Here is a 22,876-nt window from a genome sequence, read left to right on the forward strand (position 1 = left end):
GGCCATGTACAGCTTAATATTTGCATTTTTTCATCTGGATCAGGTAGATGAAAAAAATGAGGCCACAGCACCCAGTCCCAGAAGTCCTCAGAAGATTTAACACTCAAAGGCTAATTCACATTCCAAAGCATTCACAAAGAAAGGTATCCTATTTGTTAATAAAACCCATTCAACAGATAACTTAGCGATTCATCTTTGGGTTTGTGAAACTGGGATGACACACAGGGCACATTTCTTGTTTTTATTTCAACATTTAAAATATTCACAGATGCAGTATATTCATTGACATCTCCATGGAAGATGTACCAAACAAAGCAGACAGGTATTCCACAATTACAGAATTACATATTTGTTACTATGTGAATGTTTACCCCTTGAGCTTATCTGGAAAAAACACCACTTTAAAGAAAAAGAGCAAAAACTTTTGAGTGTTTCACTGGATTTTCCATAAAAAGTGAGTTGCAAAGAACTTAAGGAGAGATACCTAAACATTAGCACTTTTTTAAAATTTCAAACTTTTATAGTTCTCTTCTAACATACCCCCATCAAGAACATTTAAATAATTAATACTCAATTCTTTCTCTTTTCCCCTCAATAGCCAAGCCAGAACGTACTTACTTTTCCTGTCTGTTTTCCTAAACACATTATGAAGAATAGGCTGACCATCACAGCATCTTGACTAGCTAATGAGGTAGGAGTATTCTTCTTTCAAAAGAAGTTCTTAAGCATTTATGAAGCAAAATAAAAAAGAATAAAATTATAAGAGTTTTTCTTTAGTGGTTGTTCTTTAAACGCCAAGAGCATTAGAAATTGGTCAAATGCTGCTTGTACTTTAAAAAGACAAAGACAAAAATCCACTAGAAAGGCCCTGCTACTGCACAGATTCGTGGGCTGGCGTGAATTAAACTCATTTTGGCATTACCAGGCTAAGAAACCAGTGCCTGAAAATGTCACACTTTCTTCCTGGAAGAAATCTGACCAAGAAGGTAAAGTTTAAATAGAGAACAATATACCTTATCTTTTCTTTCCAGCACAAGTTATTTTAAAAAGTCTCTTCTTTTAACGCAGTTCTCATCCTTTTCTACACACACACTAGATTAATAATTTCTGTATATTACATATCCAGTAATGTACTGAATTTACCAAGAACATTACCAGAATCTGCCAGAGAAACACTCCTTACTTGAAAGTTTTAATGACATAATACTAAACAGCTAGAAAATGCCTAGGTAACAGATTTCAGCACATCTCTGTATTAGCAGATTGTTTCAAAATGCATATACCTTGTCATTTCACATAAACCTAGGAAATTTACCCATTACTCCCTCTTCATCTACACCAAAATCAGAGTTCTGCGTTCTAACTACCCTTTCTGTATATACAATAAGGAATACTTTACAAATCTACCCAATTCAGTTAATATGTTCCCAAATAAGGGGAGAGTTTTCAAACAAGTATGATTTGTCTAAAATACGTATTCTGAACACTTTAGTCCCTATTATGTGATGAAGGCTAAAATACCAGAAAAGAGGACTTATTTCTCCAATTATGCACATATTAGGGTTACTGCTAAAAAACACTTTTTAAAAATCTTAAAAATGTAAACGAAACACTTAGAGCAGCTGCCAGAGAAACAACTGATAACTCTATGTGGCCTGGCAGATGGTTCTGAAATCAAGTCCTTGACGACGCTGCTATACAGTGCCTTCGACATAGTAATCATGCTTGCTATAATAGTGCAAGTCTCTGATATGGTAGAGCAGCCATTTGAGATCAGCTATCAAGTGTCACCAAGAATGTTTTACATGTCCCGAAACCTTTCCGTTTACTGTTCTATCTAGAACTGTGTCCTACCAATGTGATCAAAATATCATGTGTTATCATTTAGTGTGAAGGGAATTCCTTCCTCTTCACTGCCACCTTTTTTAACTTCAGTTATAGTTTCTTTACATTCTTCTCCTAAGGCACACCATGCCCTATTTATTGCTGCAAAGCCCCTGAAATCTGTGCCTCAGCCTACATCTGCTTCATCATTATGGCTCAATGAAAATCACTTCAGAGTGCCTGCTAAAACTTAGTAACATTAAGTCTAGAATGCCACTGTCCCATAAATGAACTGCAAAAGAACCAAGTCTACTGAAGCAAAGGCTAAAAAACACAAGCATGTGCTCTTCGTGCTCTTTCCCCTAAAAATTGACCACATTATCTACTATGACAGTTAAGCTCAGTGGTATCTCTGGCTATATATAATCCATACTCAATGTCATAAAATAAAATGTTAGGCCAGTAAGCTTTCACAATTTTTATTAAATCCTAGTCTAATTTAACAATATCTGATTTTACAGACATCATCCCATGGTGAATATGTTTAATAAGTGAAAGCAAATCAGATATCTAAGTCATTATTTTCTGCAGACTAAGCAATAACAACTACACAGAACACTACAGGTAATGACATACATACATTTACTTGCTCGGAGTTTTCATACAAGCCATGTTGTTTATCAAACTATATCTCCTAATATTTAATACAGTAGAATTAGTGATTGTAGTTCTCATATAATATTTTACTTACAAGTACCTTATTGAGATAAGTAACATTTTGACAGTTTCAGACTTTCCAAATTAGCATAATATACTCAAGAAAAAGAGCAAAAAGCAAAACGAAAACTGAACATAACAAGTTATTAAAAGGACAAGGAAGTGAAGAAAAAAAAGGAAAAGTGAAATATCATTGGGGTGGGGGGAAAAGAAAAAAAATCAAACAAGTCCAGATATTTGACTAGAAGGAAACAGATTAACCATGAATTTCACAAACCAAAATTTTCTAAATTCAATGCGATGCTAATCCTTTTGAAGGTAAAAGCTGAGTTGAAACTAAAAGGTTGATAAACTGTTACTTTTGGCCTTAAGTAGTACCAACTTTTCTGATCAAAGAAGGCCACAACAGTTAAGATTGTATTACTTGATTTTATTTTGCACTAGGTGGTGGACACAAAAGCAATCCTCCTTAATAAAACTGACAACTAGCTTCACTCAGAACATTTTTAATAATGTGCATTTAAAAAGAAGTATTCATCTTACAAATTGTTCTGCAATCCAAATATACAATAGCTTGGAAAACAATGTTTAGAAAACAAAAGCCAATGTAAAAAGACAGATTAAAACAACTAGAACAGTACAGGTTTTACATTGCTCTGATTTTACAGTTTTCTTACTGCATCATCAATGTCAGAAATCTGTTCCTTCAGCTGGCTCCACTGCTCAGGATTTAAAGAAATACCTAAAAAAAAAGTTTAAAAATCAAAAATTGAATATCTACTTAAGCTCTCTTGAGGGTTTTCATACTTCCAACTAAAATATTGTTTTATCTAAACTGCCATTTTGAATGGCACAATAGTACATTAAGAATCAAATCCCTTACGTTTGTTAATTACACATTCATCACAATTACCTTAGCAGGTCAATCTTATGCCCAGTTTTACTTTCAACACTGCATCCTGCGTAATGCCTATTATACCCAGTGAGCACAAATTATGATTTGAAGATTTATCTCACAAGTGCTTGCAAACTAGCAGGCTATGTGGCCAGACCCAGATTCGGTATTTGACACCCCATTTCTACAAGCAGTTGTTTCCAACATTTGCTCAAAATTTCAGGAACTCAGCATGAATGACTTTGTGCTGAGTTCTTCCAGAAGCACTCACTTCACTTTGGAAAAATCCCCGAGACACAATCCAAACAGGACTTCTTAGACCGTGCATACTGGTTAACAGTGCACTCCGGGGCTTCCCTGGTGGCGCAGTGGTTGAGAGTCTGCCTGCTAATGCAGGGGACGTGGGTTCAAGCCCTGGTCTGAGAAGATCCCACATGCCGCAGAGCAACTGGGCCTGTGAGCAAGAATTACTGAGCCTGTGCATCTGGAGCCTGTGCTCCGCAACAAGAGAGGCCGCGATAGTGAGAGGCCCGCGCACCGTGATGAGGAGTGGCCCCCGCTTGCCACAACTAGAGAAAGCCCTCGCACAGAAACGAAGACCCAACACAGCCATAAATAAATAAATAAATAAATTTTAATCATATGGGCTTCTAAGAAGACCTCTGCTTAAAAAAAAAAAAAAACAGTTCACTCTGGAGTCAGGCTGCCAGAGTTCAAATCCCAGCCTCACTAACTCTATGGCCTTTAAAAAATTAATTACCTCTAAACCTCAGTTTCCTCATCAGTAAAATGCTGCTTATAACTCAAAGGGCTGTTGTGAATAATTAAATTAGCTAATGTGAATAAAATCTCAGCCTATCACCAGACACATAAACATTTAAAACATTAGCTAATGACATGTTCCTATTTAAGACATAAAAGTATGAACAGAAAGTACTTTGTGCTTTAAACTTACAATGTTCTAATGCCTGACCCTTATAAGCACAGAAATAAACTAGAATTGGAAGATTAATGAATTTCTCAGAAAACTGCTGGGAGGCCATGAAGTTGAGAGCAAAGAGGAGAATATATTAGGGCAATACTTAGGAAGGGCTAATCAAATCATTTTAGTAAATGTTTGCAGGAACAAGAAAAGAAATCTGGCATTGGCTACAGTGGGACAACTTGAATGATCAATCCAGAAGTAGCCTGAAGAAGAAAAGGGTACGAAAACATATAAAGGTTAAGTTTAATACAGTCAAAAATTACATGAAGCAAACAAGTGGTACTTTTCAAAATGACATGCAGGCAGAGTAGAAGAAAATAAGGAGGCATTCTTTTCATTAGCTAAGGATCAACCTAAAGCAGCTAATAACCAGCCAAACATACGAATTTCTGTTGGTACACAAATGTTCTGTAGCTATTTGGTGAATGAATAAAGCATGCTTCTGTGATGATGACATGTTTGGGACTGGATGAAGCAAAAATGGAAGGAGGACAAAGACCCACTTAAAGGATACCACCCTAAAGAATATCTGTTTGGAGATGAACCAAAAGGAAACACTGTAGGGCTTCCCTGGTGGCGCAGTGGTTGAGAGTCCGCCTGCCGATGCAGGGGACACGGGTTTGTGCCCCGGTCCGGGAAGATCCCACATGGCACGGAGCGGCTGGGCCCGTGAGCCATGGCCGCTGAGCCTGCGCATCCAGAGCCTGTGCTCCGCAACGGGAGAGGCCACAACAGTGAGAGGCCCGCGTACCGCAAAAAAAAAAAAAAAAAAAAAAAAAAAAAGGAAACACTGTAAACCAGGATTTTCCATTCCTGATTTTACACCTTCCCAGTGCCCCCATTCTACTTCAGAATTGATGTAATCTTTTTAAAGGTATATTCAAGTAAATTAGCAGCCAACTGAAGTGATATTAGGGGTATTATTGGCAGGAGGGAGGGAGATATTTCAACAAGCTTTATTTAAGACATTTCATTAAAATAAGTTAAGTGTCATGTCCAAAAAGGCTACAGGGACTTCCCTGGTGGTCCAGTGGTTAAGACTCTGCACTTCCACTGTAGGGGGCACAGGTTCCATCCCTGGTCAGGGAACTAAGATCCTGCATGCCGCACGGTGTAGCCAAAAAAAACCAAAAAGGCTACAGAAGATAAAGAGAATCAACTCAAGGAGGATCTCCCATACCCTATGCACCATCAACATTATTTCAATTTCAAATGAAGTCCAAACAATTTCAAGCTTAGATAATTTTAAATTTAATCCCAACATTAGGACCAAATTCAGGAAATTAAATCTTACCTTTCCTTCCCGGTTTCATTTCACCTTCCGGATCCATCCAGTATTCTCTAATATCAATTAAGACTTTCCCTTTAAAGTCCCGAACACTGACATACCTCATTTTCCCAATCTGCAAAAGAAACAAAAACATAAAAAGGTGTTCAACAATGGCATCCACATTTATATTCACACTTGCTGCACACTCACTCTACTTTTAATCACAAAAATAATTACTATTCTCAATATCAAAACTACACCAAAGGAACTATCACTGTTAAAATCTTTCTAAAAAGATGAAACAAAGCACATCTCACATTTCCAATCACTTTTACATTAAATTGGGACATACATAACAGAGCATTATTCAGCTTTAAAAAAGAAGGAAATTCTGTCACGTGCTATTTACAACAAGGATGAACCCTGAGGACATTACGCTACGTGAAATAAGCTCATCGCAAAAAGATACATACTGGATGACTCCAGTACTTAATATGAGGTACCTAGGGACTTCCTTGGTAGCCCAGTGGTCAAGAATCCACCTGCCAATTCAGGGGACATGAGTTCGATCCCTGGTCCAGGAAGATCCCACATGCCACGGAGCAACTAAGCCCTTGCGCCACAACTACTGAGCCCACGTGCTGCAACTACTGAAGCCCGTGTGCCTAGAGCCCGTGCTCTGCAACAAGAGAAGCCAACGCAGTGAGAAGCCCACACACTGCAACAAAGAGTAGCCCCCACTCACCACAACTAGAGAAAGCCCCCGCTCAGCAACAAAGACCCAACGCAGCCAAAAAATAGATAAATTTTTTTAAATTTCATATGCTTTAAAAAAAAAAATACGAGGTACCTAGAATAGTCAGATTAAGATAGAAAGTAGAATGGTGACTACCAGGGGCTGGGGGGAGATCGGGAGAAAAGGGGAGTTGTTATTTAACAGTTTGACAAGAGGAAAATATTCTGGAGCTCTATTTCACAATAAAGTGAACATACTTAACATTACTGTATGCTTAAAAATGGTTAAGATGGTAAGTTTTATGTTGTGTTTTTTTTTTACCATAAAGATCATTACAAAGCAAAATCTTGCACAAACCACAACCGTAGGAATCCACAGACTCAGCTAGCTACACTGGTTTAGCAACCATTCTGCATGTAAGAATCCAAAGTTCCAGTCAACAGTAACATGAGATAGCTTTTCCTTTTAGACATTCATTTCAAATAACATCTTTAACACACTCCACTTATAGTCTCAAACTGAGAACTTAAAACTGTCCACAGAAAACTATTTCTCAAAAACCTTCTACTGCTGCTTAACACAAACTACAGATTGCACAGGGAAGGAAAAGGCTTACTCAACCAAGTGTCTATAGGCACTTTTCAGGATATCTGATCAAAACCTCTACTACCTCTACCTATCTGACTCACTTTAAACCTACTCTTCAGTCTTCCTGACTTAAATACTAGCTATGGTCTTGTGCTTGCAACACATCATCATGTAAAAGTTGCTTTCTCTATAAACCTGGGTCCCTTAATGATTAAATAATGCCGTTTATTGGGATATCCAGTATTGCTAAAGTAGAAGCACAGCTGTGCTGATTCAAGTACACATTTTTGGCTTCCATCCTGCCTATGTCTCCTCAGGCTGCTTTTTCTTGTCTCAGGGCTTGTTCATTTTCGTTCTCAAATTTCTCATCCCACTGGTGTGCCCCCTATTTGCAGGGTATGCCTCATGCTTTATGGAGGAAATACAGTCCATGAGGTATGGTTAAGTGCCTTCAAATCTCTCTTCTCAGTACCTACCCACATCTTCATCAATTCTTAAGTTCTTTACCTTCTGTATCCCATTTCTTGCATATACAGCTGACCCCTGAACCACTCAGAGGTTAATTCAAGTATAATTTATACCTCGGCCCTCCACATCCGAGGATTAAACCAACCACAAACCATGCAGTATTTAGTATTGAAAAATATCTGTGTATAAGTGGACCCAGGCAGTTCAAACCTGCATTATTTGAGGGTCAACTGTACATTCTTTCCCTTTCCGTTGGTTTCTTATCTACCATTTCCAAACATGCTCATTCTCCTCTTTCTATAAGGCATTTTCCCTAATCTGCATTGTATAACTTTCCTCATGTTTCCTTCCTCCCTTTATTGCTAATCTTTGAAAGGCAAGAATTGCTGTTTCCATTGATTAAACTCCCAATGCCTATGCTAAAGTCACCAGTGATCTTACTGTCATTTTCAACGGCTTATTTTTTACAGTCCTCTTTGGGTCCCCTAGTGCCTGTCGTATCGGGTTCCCAGCAAACTGTTGTAATGGATGAACTAACTAAATAAGACCACAATAAGTATCACAGTGGAACTCCTAACAGTGATTTATAACACTGATTCACTACCTAACGAAGTTTTCAGTATCTTAGGCACCTACCGCACTGAACACTGTTTCATGTCGGTTTTTCAGGTGAGCCCATGTGACAGATGACTAGATAAAATTAAAGTACACTGAGAACCTACCAGAGTCATATTGATTAGGTAGGTCAAGGAAGCATTCAGTGTGGGCTCGAGTAGTGCAAGAGACTGCAAGGGGTGGAATTTGACCGTGAAAAATGACAGGCCGTCAATTAAGCAAAAGGGAGAAAAAAGTGATGAGGACAGAGACCAAGGAAAGCAGAAAGATACGATACTGATGAGATTCAAAAGGCTGAATGGATGGAGCCATACTGAAAAGGACCCGAAAAGCCAGGAAGAGAATTCCGAAGCCTTTATAGGTCCCTGAACTAAGGACAAAAAAGAAAGAAAAAAAGAAAAGCAGAAGCAGAAAAACAGGGTTACAACTTTAAAATTTCACTAGAAAAAAAGTTAAAGATCAAGACTGAAAGCAACCTTTTTTTAAAAAACAGTACATGAATGGCATTTTACCAGTCTTAAATTAGTAATAACAAGTACTCAGTTATTTTATGTAAAAAGCATGGGACAATACAGTTAACACAACACATTGTTAGCTAGCTTCACTTCTACCCTCGATCCCTAGAAACTTCTAACAAGCTTCGTCACCCACAGTTTCAATGAGGTGTGTATAAATGTTTGTTTGCTACAGATGAACTTAAAAAGAGGCATTTTCTTTCTCTCAAATGTGACTGACCATCCACGTACTTAAAACTTTGTGAATTTACAATTTGAAGTCCCTAATCACCCTTCAAATAACTTGTGTTTGACTATTCTAAATAAGAAATTATACAAAGTAGGGAAAAGGTAGAGGTCAATAAACTGACTCTCTTAAAATCTGGCAATAATGATTCAGGGAACACCAGCACCAAAGAACTGTGGGGGTGAAAGGAGGGGAAGCCTGGGGACGCAGACAGACGCTGCCCTACCAACATCTGAACCCCTTATTGTAACCAAAAACTTACTATGCGTTTTCCTTTGTATACTGCCCTTTAATATATTCAGTGTTCACTTTATTTTTTTTTTAATTTTTTTCTCCAGTGTTCATTTTAGCATAAAAAGCTTTAATGTGAATTTTCAAATAAAGATGGGCCCTATAGAAAACTGCACCACGTTTATCCCATGACTTTGCATTCTCCCAGCCCAAAGCACCAAATCCACAGTATGCACATTCATTCCAGAGTTTAAGCAATAGAGGCATTAGGAGAAAAAGAAGAGTCAGAAGGATACTTTGCCCCTAACATCAGGAAAAAAGCAAGGATGTCTGCTCTCACCACTTCTTTTCAATATTATACTGGAAATACTAGCAATAAAGCAAGAAAAAGAACGAAAAGGATGATGTAAAAACAAAAATCATCATCAACAGAGAAATCTAAGAAGTCCTAAAAAATACATATGTAACATATAAATTTATAAAATATAGAATATTATATGTATACTTACCTATATTATGTAATATCGTACATATTGTTTAGCAATGAACAACTGGAAAATGAACTTAAGAAACAACACATTTTTAAAAAGTGCTTCTGAAGAACCTAGGGGCAGGACAGGAATAAAGACGCAGACATAGAGAATGGACTTGAGGACACGGGGCGGGGGAAGGGTAAGCTGGGACGAAGTGAGAGAGTGGCATGGACTTCTATATACTACCAAATGTAAAACAGATAGCTAGTGGGAAGCAGCTCGGTGCTCTGTAACCACCTAGAGGGGTGGGATTGGGAGGGAGACGCAAGGGGGAGGAGATATGGGGATATACGTATATGTATAGCTGGCTGACTTAATTATACAGCAGAAACTCACACACCATTGTAAAGCAACTATACTCCAATAAAGATGTTAAAAAAATTTTTTTAAATAAATCAAAAACAAAAGAAACAATACATTTGCGATAGAATCAAAACACAAAATACTTAGGAATAAATTTAGCAAAACACATACTAGAAAAATCACAAAACAGAGAAATCAAAAAAGATCTAAATAAATGGACAGAGATACCATATTCATGAACAGGAACTTCAATATTGTCAAGTTCTGACTCTCCCCAAATTATCTTCAGATCTACCTAATCCCAATCAAAATCCCAGTAGACTTTTTGATAAAAATTGACAAGCTGATTATAAAATGTGTATGAAAATACAAAATACATAGAATAGCAAAAATAATTCTGAAAGTGAAGAACAGTGTTAAAGGGCTTACACTACCTGATTTCAAGACTCACCATAAAAGTATAGTAATTAAGACAGTGTGGTACTAAAGACAGACACAGAGATCAATGGACTACAGCCGAGTTTAGAAATAGATAAACATTTTGTATATTTACTGGTTTTCTTTAAAGATCCAAGGTGATTCAACAGGAAAAGAATAGTCTTTTGAACAAATGGTACTGGAACAACTCGATTATGTGTACAGGGGTGAAAAATGAGTCTCAACCCCTATCTCACACTATACACAGAAGAAACTAATTCTACATGGATTAGAGACCTAAACATGAAAGTTAAAACTATAAGAAGTGTAGCAAAAAAAAACACTGGCAAAATTTTTGTGGCATTGGGGGAAAGAACTATATCTTAAACAGGAAACAAAAAGCATTAACCAAAAAAGCGAAAAATCGATGAAAATGGACATTTTCAAATTTAAAGATACTTAAATTAAAAAAGTAAACCACAGACTCAGAAAATATTCCCAATACTTGTATCTGACAAAGGCTTTGTATTTAAAATATTTTTTAAAAATCCCTCAAATTCAATAAATCAAATGACCTTTTAATAGGCAAAAGATCTGAACAGAATCTTCAAACAAAAATATAAGACATTAAGGAAATACAAAGTAAAACTACACATCCATTAATTAAAGTGAATAACATGTTTAAGACTGGTAATACCCAGTGAAGATGTGCAGCAACTGGAATCTCAGACACTGCTGGTGGGTCTGTAAAATGGTACAGCTACTTTGGAAAACAGCTTGACAGTTTCTTAAAGTTAAAGATACACTTAGCCTATGACCCAGCAAATACATCTGGTGTTTACCTAAAAGGCGAAAATGTCCACAAAAAGACTTGTACAAGAATATTCACAGCAGCTTTATTCCTAATATCCCCAAACGAGAAACAACCCAAATGTCCACCCAAAATGAACAGATAAACGAACTGTAGTACAATCATACAATGGAATACCAACCAGCAATAAAAAAGAACCAACCACTGATACTTCAAACAAGGAATGATCTCAAAACACTATGGTGAGCAAAGGATGCCAGACACAAAACAACACAGACTGTATGATTCCATTTATATGAGGCTCTAGAACAGGCAAAATAAATCTCTAGGGACAGAAATTACATCAGTGCTTACCTGGGGAAAGGGAATGGACTATAAAGGGAGGTCTAGAGGGAACTTTCCAGGGTGATGGAAACGGCCTGGCTACAAAAGCACGTACGTTTAGAGAAAGACAAATATCATATGATACTGCTTATATGTGGAAATCTAAAAAAATGATACGAATGAACCTATTTACAAAACAGAAATAGTCACAGATGTAGAAACCAAACTTATGGTTACCAAGTGGGGGGAGGGAGGGAAGGGATAAATTGGGAGATTGGGATTGACATATACACACTACTATATATAAAATAGATAACTAATAAGACCCTACTGTATAGCACAGGGAACTCTACTCAGTACTCTGTAATGACCTATAGGGGAACAGAATCTACTTGGGCTGGCCAAAAAGTTCATTTGGGTCTTTCTGTAAGATGTTAGGAAAACCCCGAAAGAACTTTTTGGCCAACCCAATAAAAAGAGGGGATATACGTATATGTACAACTAATCCACTTTGCTGTACAGCAGAAACTAACACAACATTGTAAATCAACCATATTCCAATAAAAATTAAAACAAAAATAAAATAAAATTTTAAAAAGCATGTACGTTTTTTACAGCTCACCAAATTATGCTTTAAATGTGTGCATTTTATTGTCTATGGATTATATCTCAATAAAGTTTTTTAAAAAAAGAAAAGAACTTGCCCAATAGTCACCTCTTCCTTGAGGAGAAATAAAGCTGACAAATTCTTACCAAAAAAAAAAAAAACTAACCACAGAAAAATGAGGGGGTAGTAGTCTAGATATAATTAAAAGTAGAATAAAGATCACTGCACTCACATGTCATAGGAGAAAACAGGCACACAACAGAACGCACGTATTTTCACACACACATAATCTGGAGGTTAACAAGAAAAAAATAATATGTACGTCATACCGAACAGTGATTCTTAAATTTTTTTGATTTCCTGTCCCCTTTGGGGTACTGATGGTTATAAATAATCCCTTCAATACAAAAAAATCCAAAAAAAAATATTAATTTCATGAACTCCCAAAATAAACCCCCAGGTTAAGAACACCTGACTCTGTAATGACATAATTTAAAAGTAACAGGTTTATCCTTAAAATCATCAAATCAACTAAAGCAGTATTACTGACCCTTTGTGCTGAACTTTGAAGACGAATAGGGATCCCTCTGAAGAAGAATAGGGATCAATGTCCCCTGCCTCAATCATTCTGACCTTTTAAGACACAGGTACTAAATAATTACAAGATAGTTCTGCAATCCACATCACATACGTCATCTCAGGTAAATTATATCCCTTCGGCATCAAATTCTCAAAATTCAGAGCTGAAGAAACCAGACAAAAGCAAGCACCTAGTAGTATCTCCTCTCTACTCAGGAATCTGCCCAAATCATTCCACAGCTTAAAAGATCAGCAGAGTGACTTTCCTTGGGCACAATTCTCTTCAAATATTACATTTAGAGAGCTGCTTATGTTTGATGCACATTGCTTTACCAAAATTTAAGATCATTTCCTCCAGTTCTATTCTCAAGAGATGGGTATTTAGGTTTAAGGAAAAAAAAGAAACACCCTGTCTTATGGTTACTAAGCAATACTCAAACAACTTTAATTTAGATTTTAGATTTGTCTTTGGTAAAGTATACCTGATAACCCAGGTCCTTAAAGATACTAGCAATGTCTAAAAAAGTTCCACTCTGGGAGCTGTCTTCAAGGCATTTTCTTGGTAAATGAAAAATACAGGAAATATATATCTCTATTTTTTAATTAAATAAATAGAATTTTTTTAAACTTTACAAAACACAATGAGCATAACTGATTTTCCTTCCAAAAACCCCATCCTTCACCCGTCTTTCCTAATAAATTTATCAAACCATTATTACTAATAAAAATGAAGTCCTCGGGCTTCCCTGGTGGCGAGTGGTTGAGAGTCCGCCTGCCGATGCAGGGGACACGGGTTCGTGCCCCGGTCCGGGAAGATCCCACATGCCGCGGAGCGGCTGGGCCCGTGAGCCGTGGCCGCTGAGCCTGCGCGTCCGGAGCCTGTGCTTCGCAACGGGAGAGGCCACAACAGTGAGAGGCCCGCGTACAGCACAAAAAAAAAAAAAAAAAAAAAAAAAGTCCTCATTTTAAATTACATAACCAATGTAGTCACTAGGTCTGTGAAAAGTCACTCTGAAAATCAGGCCTACATGATCCTCCTAAAGGCACTTTCAAAAGGGTGAGGAGCCTAACAGCCTTTGAGGCTTGGGAACCTTCCAAATGAGGGCTTAAGAACTGAACTCACTTCTTTTGGTGAGATAACCTCCCTATAAAAAAAGAACTGGTTTCCCAAAACTGCTCTAATAGAATAAAATCTCTAAATGTGGGCCCTAGTTTCTTTATCTGTACAATCAGGAGTAAGGGAGACAAGATGAAATCCATTAATAGGCCACAGATGCTCTATTATCCAAGTACAAGCAGGCATACGGTGAACAGAATTGATCAGAGAAAAGCCCAAGATAACTGCCAGGCAAATACTTGAAAGTTTTTACCTTTAGTACAAACATTAAGTTGAACTATTCCAAAGCAGTCCTTCATTCTATATAGGAGGAAAGTCTATGAAAGGAAGGGATACTTTCTTGCAGATTTTACATTTCATTCTGCCCCTTAAAATAGCCTCCCACTGCACTTAGAATGAAACTAGAACTCCTAAAACTGGTCTCCCAACAGGAAAGTCCTGGAAGATCTGGCCTTCACCTTCCTTATCAACTAGACCTCCTACCTACACTCTCAGCCAACTTTCCAGGCTCCAGACACAAGGGCTTCATAATTCCCGCACAATCCAAGCTCTTTCCCACTTCAAGGCATCTGCACATTCTCTGTCAAATTAATCTAATCTGCTCCTAGTTCCTCTAAAATATACAAAAGTCAGAAGACTAAAACCCATAAAAATCGATCTGCATTTTGTCACTTTTTTTTACATAATTTTTAATTTAAAAATGTATGTATTTAAGATTTATAACATGATTCAATGTACATATTCCGAGTGAAAGACTACTACACTCAAGCTAACATATCATCTCCTTATACTTACCATTTTTTGTACGATCAGTGCGCCTGAAAATCTACTTAGTATGTCTCCAATGTTCAATACAGTATTATGCATAGCTAGCACGTGTCTATTTCTTTATCTAGAGTTATAACAAGACAAAACTGAGTAAAAATAGCCAACTTCTATTTTCCCATTCTCACATTAATCCTGGTACTGTCTTTCAAGGACATCAGTAAGTTAAAAAAAAAAAAAAAAAAAAGAGTAAGTGCACACACACACAAGCCTTACTTTCTAGTCAAGTAAATGTTTGCAGTCTCATTTTGTCCAACCTTCTGACTTCGACTAATACTAATGTCTCCTTGAGACGCTTATCTTGTTTATGCTCCCACAAAGCACTTATTTTTTCCTTGCTCCCATTACTGATCTCTTCCTGTTCTCCTCCACCTTCTCTAACCCATGTCCTTTTCCTTCCACCCTGAATATCACAAGACATGTCCTCAGTCACCTCCTCTTCTCCCTCTGGTTTATGCTTACTGCAGTGGAAGGTTTCCGTCAACCATACTAAGGACCCACATGAACAGTTCCCAACTAAGCCTTCTAGGTTCTAGAGCAGAGACACTTTATCACACTTACAATCAGATCCAAAAGGCCAAACTTAACCACCTCTGCCATTAAAACTAATTTATTTTCCTCATATCTATCAATGAAACCTTCATCTCTATTGTCTCTCAAATTTAAAACCAGTCTTCACTGATTGCTTCATTCCTCACCTATTGCATTCTTCCTCACCAGCGATCTTAATCATCACTATTTCATCTTCTGGAAAAACCATCTAAGCCCTTATCACCTCACATAATTTATCCCCACTGCCTCTCCCATAAATCCTTCTTGTACCATGATGCCAATAACAAGTCTCCCTAAAACAAGGTAAGAAACCCAAGGAAAGAAGCTATGCCAGTCCTGAGTAATTTCATCAAAGCCCTCTAATGAACTTCCCTCACTTTACCTCACTACTCAACCTTAATCCCCACAACAGATAAACTGAGGGCCCACTTTAGTAAACCCATTCACCCTTTCTGTTAGCAAGCCAAAACTAGGCAGGTCTTATTGCTGTTTCCCCTCCAGTAACATCCTATCCATACTTCACAGCCCAATACTAGACCTACCTCCTCCAAGCTGCTCTCTAAACGTGCAGTTCTCAATCTTTTTTTTGCATTTCTCTAACTTTTAAATTCCCATTGTTTTAAATACAGCAAAACTACAGAATTCTAGATTTTAACAATCATCTAGCATCATATAAATTGCTTTCATTTCTACTAACTTGTTCTTATATTTCAAGGAATATCCTTAGTCAAGAGAATTGTAACATACATAAAAGATTATTATGCATTATCAGATTAAGGTACTTTTAACATTCTTTAGATCAAGCCAGGTAATAATTCCTCTGGAACTAAGGAAATAACCCACTTTACCTGAAACATGTTATCGTCTCTGCTGCTGCTGCTCTGCTTAGAAGATGACAGGGCTCTTGAAGTTTCACCAGTCTTTTGTTTTTTTACAGGTTTTTCTGGAGCAACTTGCTTTTTCCTCTTTAACTTGAAAGAAAAACAAGAATATGGTTAAAATCTGCATGAGAACAAAACACATCTCAGGTTCAAAAGATTCCATTACTTTTCAAGGCTTAAAGGATCAGAACACTCCATTTATTAATAAAAAAAATCATAAATATATACACAAGCAAGTTTCACTTGACAACAGAACTATGAAACTAGCCTAGCACTGCTATCTAGTACAGTGTTTTCAAACTGCTCTCAGAAACCCAGAAGATATTTCAGGCATTAGAGTGGTATTCACCAGAGAAACAGTTATTTTATAGACTGGGATCCCTCATGAAATTTCTTTGGGAGAGAAAAAAGATGGAGGTATGGGGGCTGCTGCTTCTGAATAAACTTAAACTTTCGGAAACCACTCTAGTCAACTAGTCAGTTACTTATTTTTACAAAGAAAATGTACTAATTAGGAAGAATACAACCAACTTATGATTATTTATGCCTGCCTATTCCAGAAAGGACTTAAATTGGCTTAGCAAGTTTATGAGTAGGCAAAGCTAAGAAAGGTATTTCGTACTGGGCACCAGCGGTCAACAACTCATCACAAAACTTCCTCATCACAAAAAAACAACTTAAGATAAACAGTAATGTGTTACACTAGCATTCAAAATCAAAACAATGTTTTAAAAGCAGCATTACTCTAAAAGTTTTTCATATAGCTTCATTCTCAAAATGAGCTAACAGGGACTTCTCTGGTGGCACAGTGGATAAGACTCCGCGCTCCCAATGCAGGGGACCTGGGTTTCATCCCTGGTCAGGGAACGAGATCCCGCATGCATGCTGCAACTAAGAAACCCTGGAACCACAACTAAGGAGCCCACCTGCCACAACTAAGACCCGGTGCAACCAAATTAATTAATTTATTTATTTTATTTATTTATTTATTTAAAAATTAGCCAACAGTCCATGAAATCCAGTAGAGTTCCCAATCCAAACAGTAGAGGGCAGTCATGTTCCTTAGTGGAAGGTATATAAACAATGTTTTACCAAATTATGTGATGCTAGGTAAAATACTGATATAATCTATGTATTTATGTACACAAACTGAAAGACTGGATCCATTTAATGTAAGTCCTCACAGGATTAACAGTATTATTTGGGATAAATAGCAAAAATTACCTCAGCTCAATAAGCAGAAAGCAATTATTCTTTTTATCAGGGTCTATACAGTCCCTGTGGAATGGCACATACCTGGCACATAAAAGCTCAATAAACAACTTGTTAAATCAATGTATTCAAATGCTATACTGTGTGCAAGTTAAAAGACTAAGAGACATTCCCTTCTCGATACAGCCATGCATGCTCTTTGAAGTTTTTTTTCAACCTTCCAGGTGATATTATACTATGTACTTCCCTATAAAAGTCCATCTCCTCCAAGATTCTCATATAAGCTCTCTTTTCTTTTAACACTGCTAACTGAGCTCAGAGACACAACTATGTAAGGTTCTAGGAGATAAAGGACAATACTGTGTGGAAGAAGCCCTGACTACAGTGTGAGATGCTCAGTTAAGCAGAATGCACAGTTAAGCTTACAGCACAATTATCACCTAATGCAGAAAAAGCCTCTTCTATCAAAATGGGTAATTTCATGTTAGCTTTGCTGGGTGCTGATTTAATTAAAAGGAGGGGACCAGAGTAAGTAACATTCTAATTTAAAATGTACCAAGCCAAATTTTATGTAATCCTTGAAGGCTGGATAAACATCAAGGCTGAGAAGAGTGTCAAACTAACATCTGCTTTCAAGGAGTTCAGATAATTTGGCTCAACAACTACAAAGAATACCTACAGATTAGGAAGATTACTAAATAATGGCAAATAGTGGCTTTGGCCTAAATCTAGTGCTATTCCCCTAGGGAGCCTTACGAGTCCTAAAAAGCCACAACAGGAAGCTTGTTAATGTCAGAAGACTTGCTCAAGTCTGACGTCGGGGCTTGGCGTGTGCGTGTACAACAAGCACCCTAGGCACTTTAGTCAAGTGGTTCAGGGGCCATCTGCACTTTCAGAAACATCCATCCAGCCTCTCATTTTAAGATTCTGATATGCTGTGCAGTCCTTCACAACTGGATGTGGGCAATACTGCTGAATTAAGTATCACAAAAATCACATGGTGTATAGTCACCTTTTTGTCTACTTCACTGTCAGAATCACTGCCAGAAGAGCTTGAAGAAACAAGTTCCTTTGACTTCGGCATTCTGAAAGAAAAATACATTATGTCAATAATTCATAATTCGCTCTATTACCTTCAACTTAACTCTCCCCCAATCACAGATTCAAGAAGTTCCACAGTTCTTTCTACCATTTTTGGTACTGGAGCTGTTACACTGAGCACACAAGTTATGCTCTTAATCTATGCTCTTCCAAGTTGAAAATAACATGCAAAGTGAAGAGTTCTGAACCCAGCAAGAAGAACTAAATGTCATACGCATCTCATACTCTTACACCTCTCTCTCTCTCAAAGTCAGTGGGGCTTTTTATACTTCATTTTAGCAGGGTTAGATGTTTATGTTTAGGGTAAACTGCAAAAAGGCAGCTGACAGCAATCACTGTGAAAACCAATAAGAAATATGAGTAATTCTCAGTACTGCTTTATACTTGCCACTGAGGAGACTTATGTACAATTATTCACTGCCGGAACTGATATCAACTTACACACAGCGTGGTGAACAACTGTACTATACAGATGTCGATATTTAATTAATTTTACCATTAAAATCCTATTTTTCATATTTTGTATATGTTCTTAATTTTTTTGGCTTTTTGACCATGCCAATCAAAGGAGCAAGTACGGAATCAAAGTTATACATAATTCACAGTTCATTTACATTTTACACTGATTTTCTACTCTGGAATACAACTAAAATTTGAAGAATCTGCTTATGGGAGGGGCAAAACCTTTCCTCCAATTCCTACTATGACCCTAGTTCCCCAGGTCCCCCCAGACGGTACATAGGCCAGTACCTTGCTTTCCCTGTGGATGTTTACAGAGTGCCTGAGGGCAGAGTCTTGTGCTTCTATGTTTCCCAAAATTCAAGGAATTTCACGCTGTACCTCTTTTCAAAGCACTTATAATACCAAATGGTAAAATGCTTATTTTCAAAACAAGTATCTTTTGCTCTCTCCACCTCCATCTCAGAAGAGACTTGAGTCCTATTAACTTCTATATGCCCTAAAGGGTCCAATATACACAACATACACTATAATGTTTGCTGAAAAAAGTGGAAAAGACTTCAAAAAAAACCATAAATAATCCAGATCTCGACTAAACTTGCCACTAGCAAGGGCACTTAATGTATCCCAAAACAGGAAGTCAAGGTAAAAGAAATGGGCCATCCCTAGCCTAGCCACTAAATTCAAAAAGCTCAAACCATGCCCAAGCCAGCCATGTTGTTTTATCTGGCAATTTCTTGATGCCAAGAGTAGTAAATTCAGAGGGGAGCAAGCAACATTTTATAGCCACGTTTTATACATTAATCCTGTTACTGTTCCGCTTTCCAACCTAATCTCCAAAATCAATTTAGTTGTTTTTCATGCTAGCTAATAATGCCAAGAAGCTTTTTTTTTTTAAAGTAATCCAACTGAACGTACCCTGTTTTTCACTTTGAAACGGTCAGGCATAACTATACCATCTGTTCATGAAAGGTTCCTGGGGGCCTAAGATCATTTCAAAGAACCAACTCGTGTTTAACACAAATAAGTCCATCCGACACGAAAACAAGGTAACGGTAACTAAAGCCAGCCTGTTTGAACTTCTATCAAAATACATTTTCACTTTTACTTAATGAGCCTTTACCGTTCAAGGGGAAAAATGCGGGGGGCGGGGGAGGGCGGCAGGCTCGCAATTCTGGCGAGGCGCTACTAACAGCGCTGGTGTGGAATATATACAAAACACAACTTAAAAAATGAAATCTCCGATCTCTGATGAAGGCATGGGGAAGGAGGGATTAGAAAACAAGAGGTGAAAATAAACTAGGACTAAAAGGCACGCGAATTCGGTTCAACACGAGGGTGATAAGCACCAAAACGGAGGAAGGGGGCCGCGCGACGCCAGGCAGCCGCCAGAACCCCGGGGCTGACAACGCCTTGGGCGGTGGGAGACAGGTCGGTCGGAGGGGGCGTGGGAGGCGGCGAAATGCGGAGGAGACGGCGTGGGAGAGGAGGGACTTGCACCAAGCGCCATTTTCTTGCCTCGAAGAGCTCACCACCCCCCAGCAAACCAGCCGTTCACTCCCCCAGCGCCAGTCTCCCCCGCCGCACCGCCTGCCTTCCTCCGACCGGGTCCCCCCTCCTGGGGGCAGGGATGAGGACCCCGGAGAGACCTTGGGTAGATGCAGGCCCCGCACGCGCCCCCGCCCGGGCCGCCACTGCATTGTCCCGGGGGCGCCCCGGCCCCCTTCCCGCGGCTCCTCGCCCCCGCCGGGCACCTCCTCCCCCGCCGCCCCTGGGCAGCTCCCGGGGGCCAGTTTCGCGGGCCGAGAGGCCTGAAGCGCGTGGGGCGCGGAGTCAGGGACGAGGAGGGGTCCGGGAAGGCCGAGGAAGCATGGGGGAAATCAGGCAGCGCCGCCATTTCCCGCGGCCGTCGTCGACGAGAGGGACCGGGTCTGCGAGCGCGCAGCGGCCGGGCTGGCAAGGTGAGGGCCGAACGAGGGCGGTTACGAGGGGGTGGGGGCGGGGTCCGAGCACTCACGCTCCGCTCCGGTAGCCGAACTGCCTCCAGCTCGCCCGCTCGCTACTGACAGAGAAACGGAAGTGACGGCAGCAAAGAGACGCCCGCCCCGCCCCTCTGAGACCACGCGCGCGTGATGGGGCGTGGCCTCCCCGCCGAAACCAACACCGAGACCCTTTCCAGGGCCTTAAAGGGACCGCCCCTCATCCTGAACCGATTTCACGAAAGTGGGATGCAGCGAAGATTGGATTTGACTTGTGAGTGAGTGAGGGAGCGAATAAAACATGAATGACAAACACCGAGCTTTGCACTTGTTCCATAAATGTTTCTTGTACTAAAGTGAAATGTCTGAAAAAGATCAACACTTCTGGCCCATTTTCCGAGAAATGATCCTTGCCCGCCACCCCCTACTCTGGTATTTGACCCTGGCTAGTAAAATCCGAAGGAAGGAAGCCAAAGTCATAACGTTTAATGCCAGAAAGTGCGAAGAAAAGTCTTTGCAGAAGTCCTTGGCCACACACCCACACGCATTCCTAAACTGAAGTCCTGGGAAATTCCCTGGCGGTCCAGTGGTTAAGACTCGGCACTTTCTCTGCCAGGGCTGGGTTCAATCCCTGGTCAGGGAACAAAGATCCGGAAAGCCGCTGGGCAAAAAAAAAAAAAAAGTACCTAAACTGAAGTCCTGGAGGTGTAAGGTAGTTCACAGAAGGCAAGAGAACTCCATACTACAAGCAGGAATATGGCTAATATGAGTCTTTGAATCTATATTTAATGAATGCCGACTATAGCCAAGAATATATATTCAACACACATTTATCAGACACTCACTATGTTCCAGGTACTGCAGTGAGGCACTTTACATATCATTATCATCCTAACAAGCACTTTCCAAAGTCGGAATGGTGATTCTCTCCATTTTCTAGATGAAGAAACCCAGGGTCAAAAAGTTTAAATAAGCTCTGCTCTAGGTTATACAGGGAGTGAATCATGATTCAAACCCTGCACTGCCTGAGTCACAGTGCTGCAGACTGAGGCAGATTGCAAATGCTCTAGGCCACTTCTATTCATTCAGTGTCAGGTTAGATGACCACTTTTTAAAAATGAAACACTTGCTGTATAATTCCTTTTTACAACATTCCAAAAAAAGGCAAAAATAATCCATGGGGATCTAGGTCAGGTTACCCTTGGGGGATATCACTTGGAGTGAGATGACAGAACCTGTGGGGATGCTGAATACATCTTGGTCTGGGTGGTGGTTAGACAGGCATGTACGGATGTAAAAATTTCACTTAATATTCATGCGTTTTACATTATACAAGATACACTTCAGGGCTTCCCTGGTGGCGCAGTGGTTGAGAGTCCGCCTGCCGATGCAGGGGACGCGGGTTCGTGCCCCGGTCAGGGAAGATCCCACATGCTGCAGAGCGGCTGGGCCCGTGAGCCATGGCCACTGAGCCTGCGCGTCCAGAGCCTGTGCTCCGCAACAGGAGAGGCCACAACAGTGAGAGGCCCGCGTACCGCAAAAAAAAAAAAAAAAAAAAAAAAAGATACACTTCAATGAGAAAGATGAAAAAGTCAAAAATAAAAATATGAAAATTAGACTGTAAAAAGATGAAACTCACTCAGGAACCACTGTTCCAGCATGGTAGCTTGCCAGCCTGGAGTTTACACACCCAAATGCAGTTAAGGAAGCACCTTCAATGACTATGGCCAGCTGACGTAAGTTCCCTTGGACTTTGTAGGGGGTGTCGGATTGGATGAGTTCATACAGTGGGGTAACTAGAAGATCAGCAGGTGGCCTGGGCCCTGGTAGCCATGGATATGGTTCTCTCTCGAAATCTGGATGCTGGATGAGAAAAGACAGAGTTCAGGGCGCTGCTTGGAGTCATGTGACTCACAACCTCCTCTCCCTACCTTCCAAGAAAGAGCTACAACTCTCTTCACTCAAGTGTAGGAAACTGCCCCAAAGGTCCTTCCCCAGTTTCTTCACTCATTTCACAAACAGTGTATTCAGCACCTACTATACGCCAGTGCTGCTCTAAGTGCTGGGAATTCAGGAATGAACAAGGCTGACAGGGTCACTGTAAAC

The 22,876-nt window shown here is 39.4% G+C and overlaps 1 protein-coding gene across 1 annotated transcript; it reads right to left on the reverse strand.

Annotated features, from left to right (window-relative positions):
* Positions 1-227: 227 nt before the first annotated feature.
* SUB1 (SUB1 regulator of transcription) lies at positions 228-20,895 on the reverse strand. Its single transcript, XM_082622621.1, has 5 exons — positions 20,809-20,895; positions 18,244-18,316; positions 15,987-16,109; positions 5,716-5,824; positions 228-3,283 (listed from the first exon to the last, which is right to left on the reverse strand). The coding sequence occupies exons 2-5, from the start codon at positions 18,313-18,315 to the stop codon at positions 3,204-3,206; spliced, it is 384 nt and encodes a 127-aa protein (XP_082478747.1). The 5' UTR covers position 18,316; positions 20,809-20,895; the 3' UTR covers positions 228-3,203.
* Positions 20,896-22,876: the final 1,981 nt, after the last annotated feature.

Source organism: Mesoplodon mirus, assembly GCF_964341445.2.
Source record: "Mesoplodon mirus genome assembly, chromosome: 5".
Classification (NCBI taxonomy): Eukaryota; Metazoa; Chordata; class Mammalia; order Artiodactyla; family Ziphiidae; genus Mesoplodon; species Mesoplodon mirus.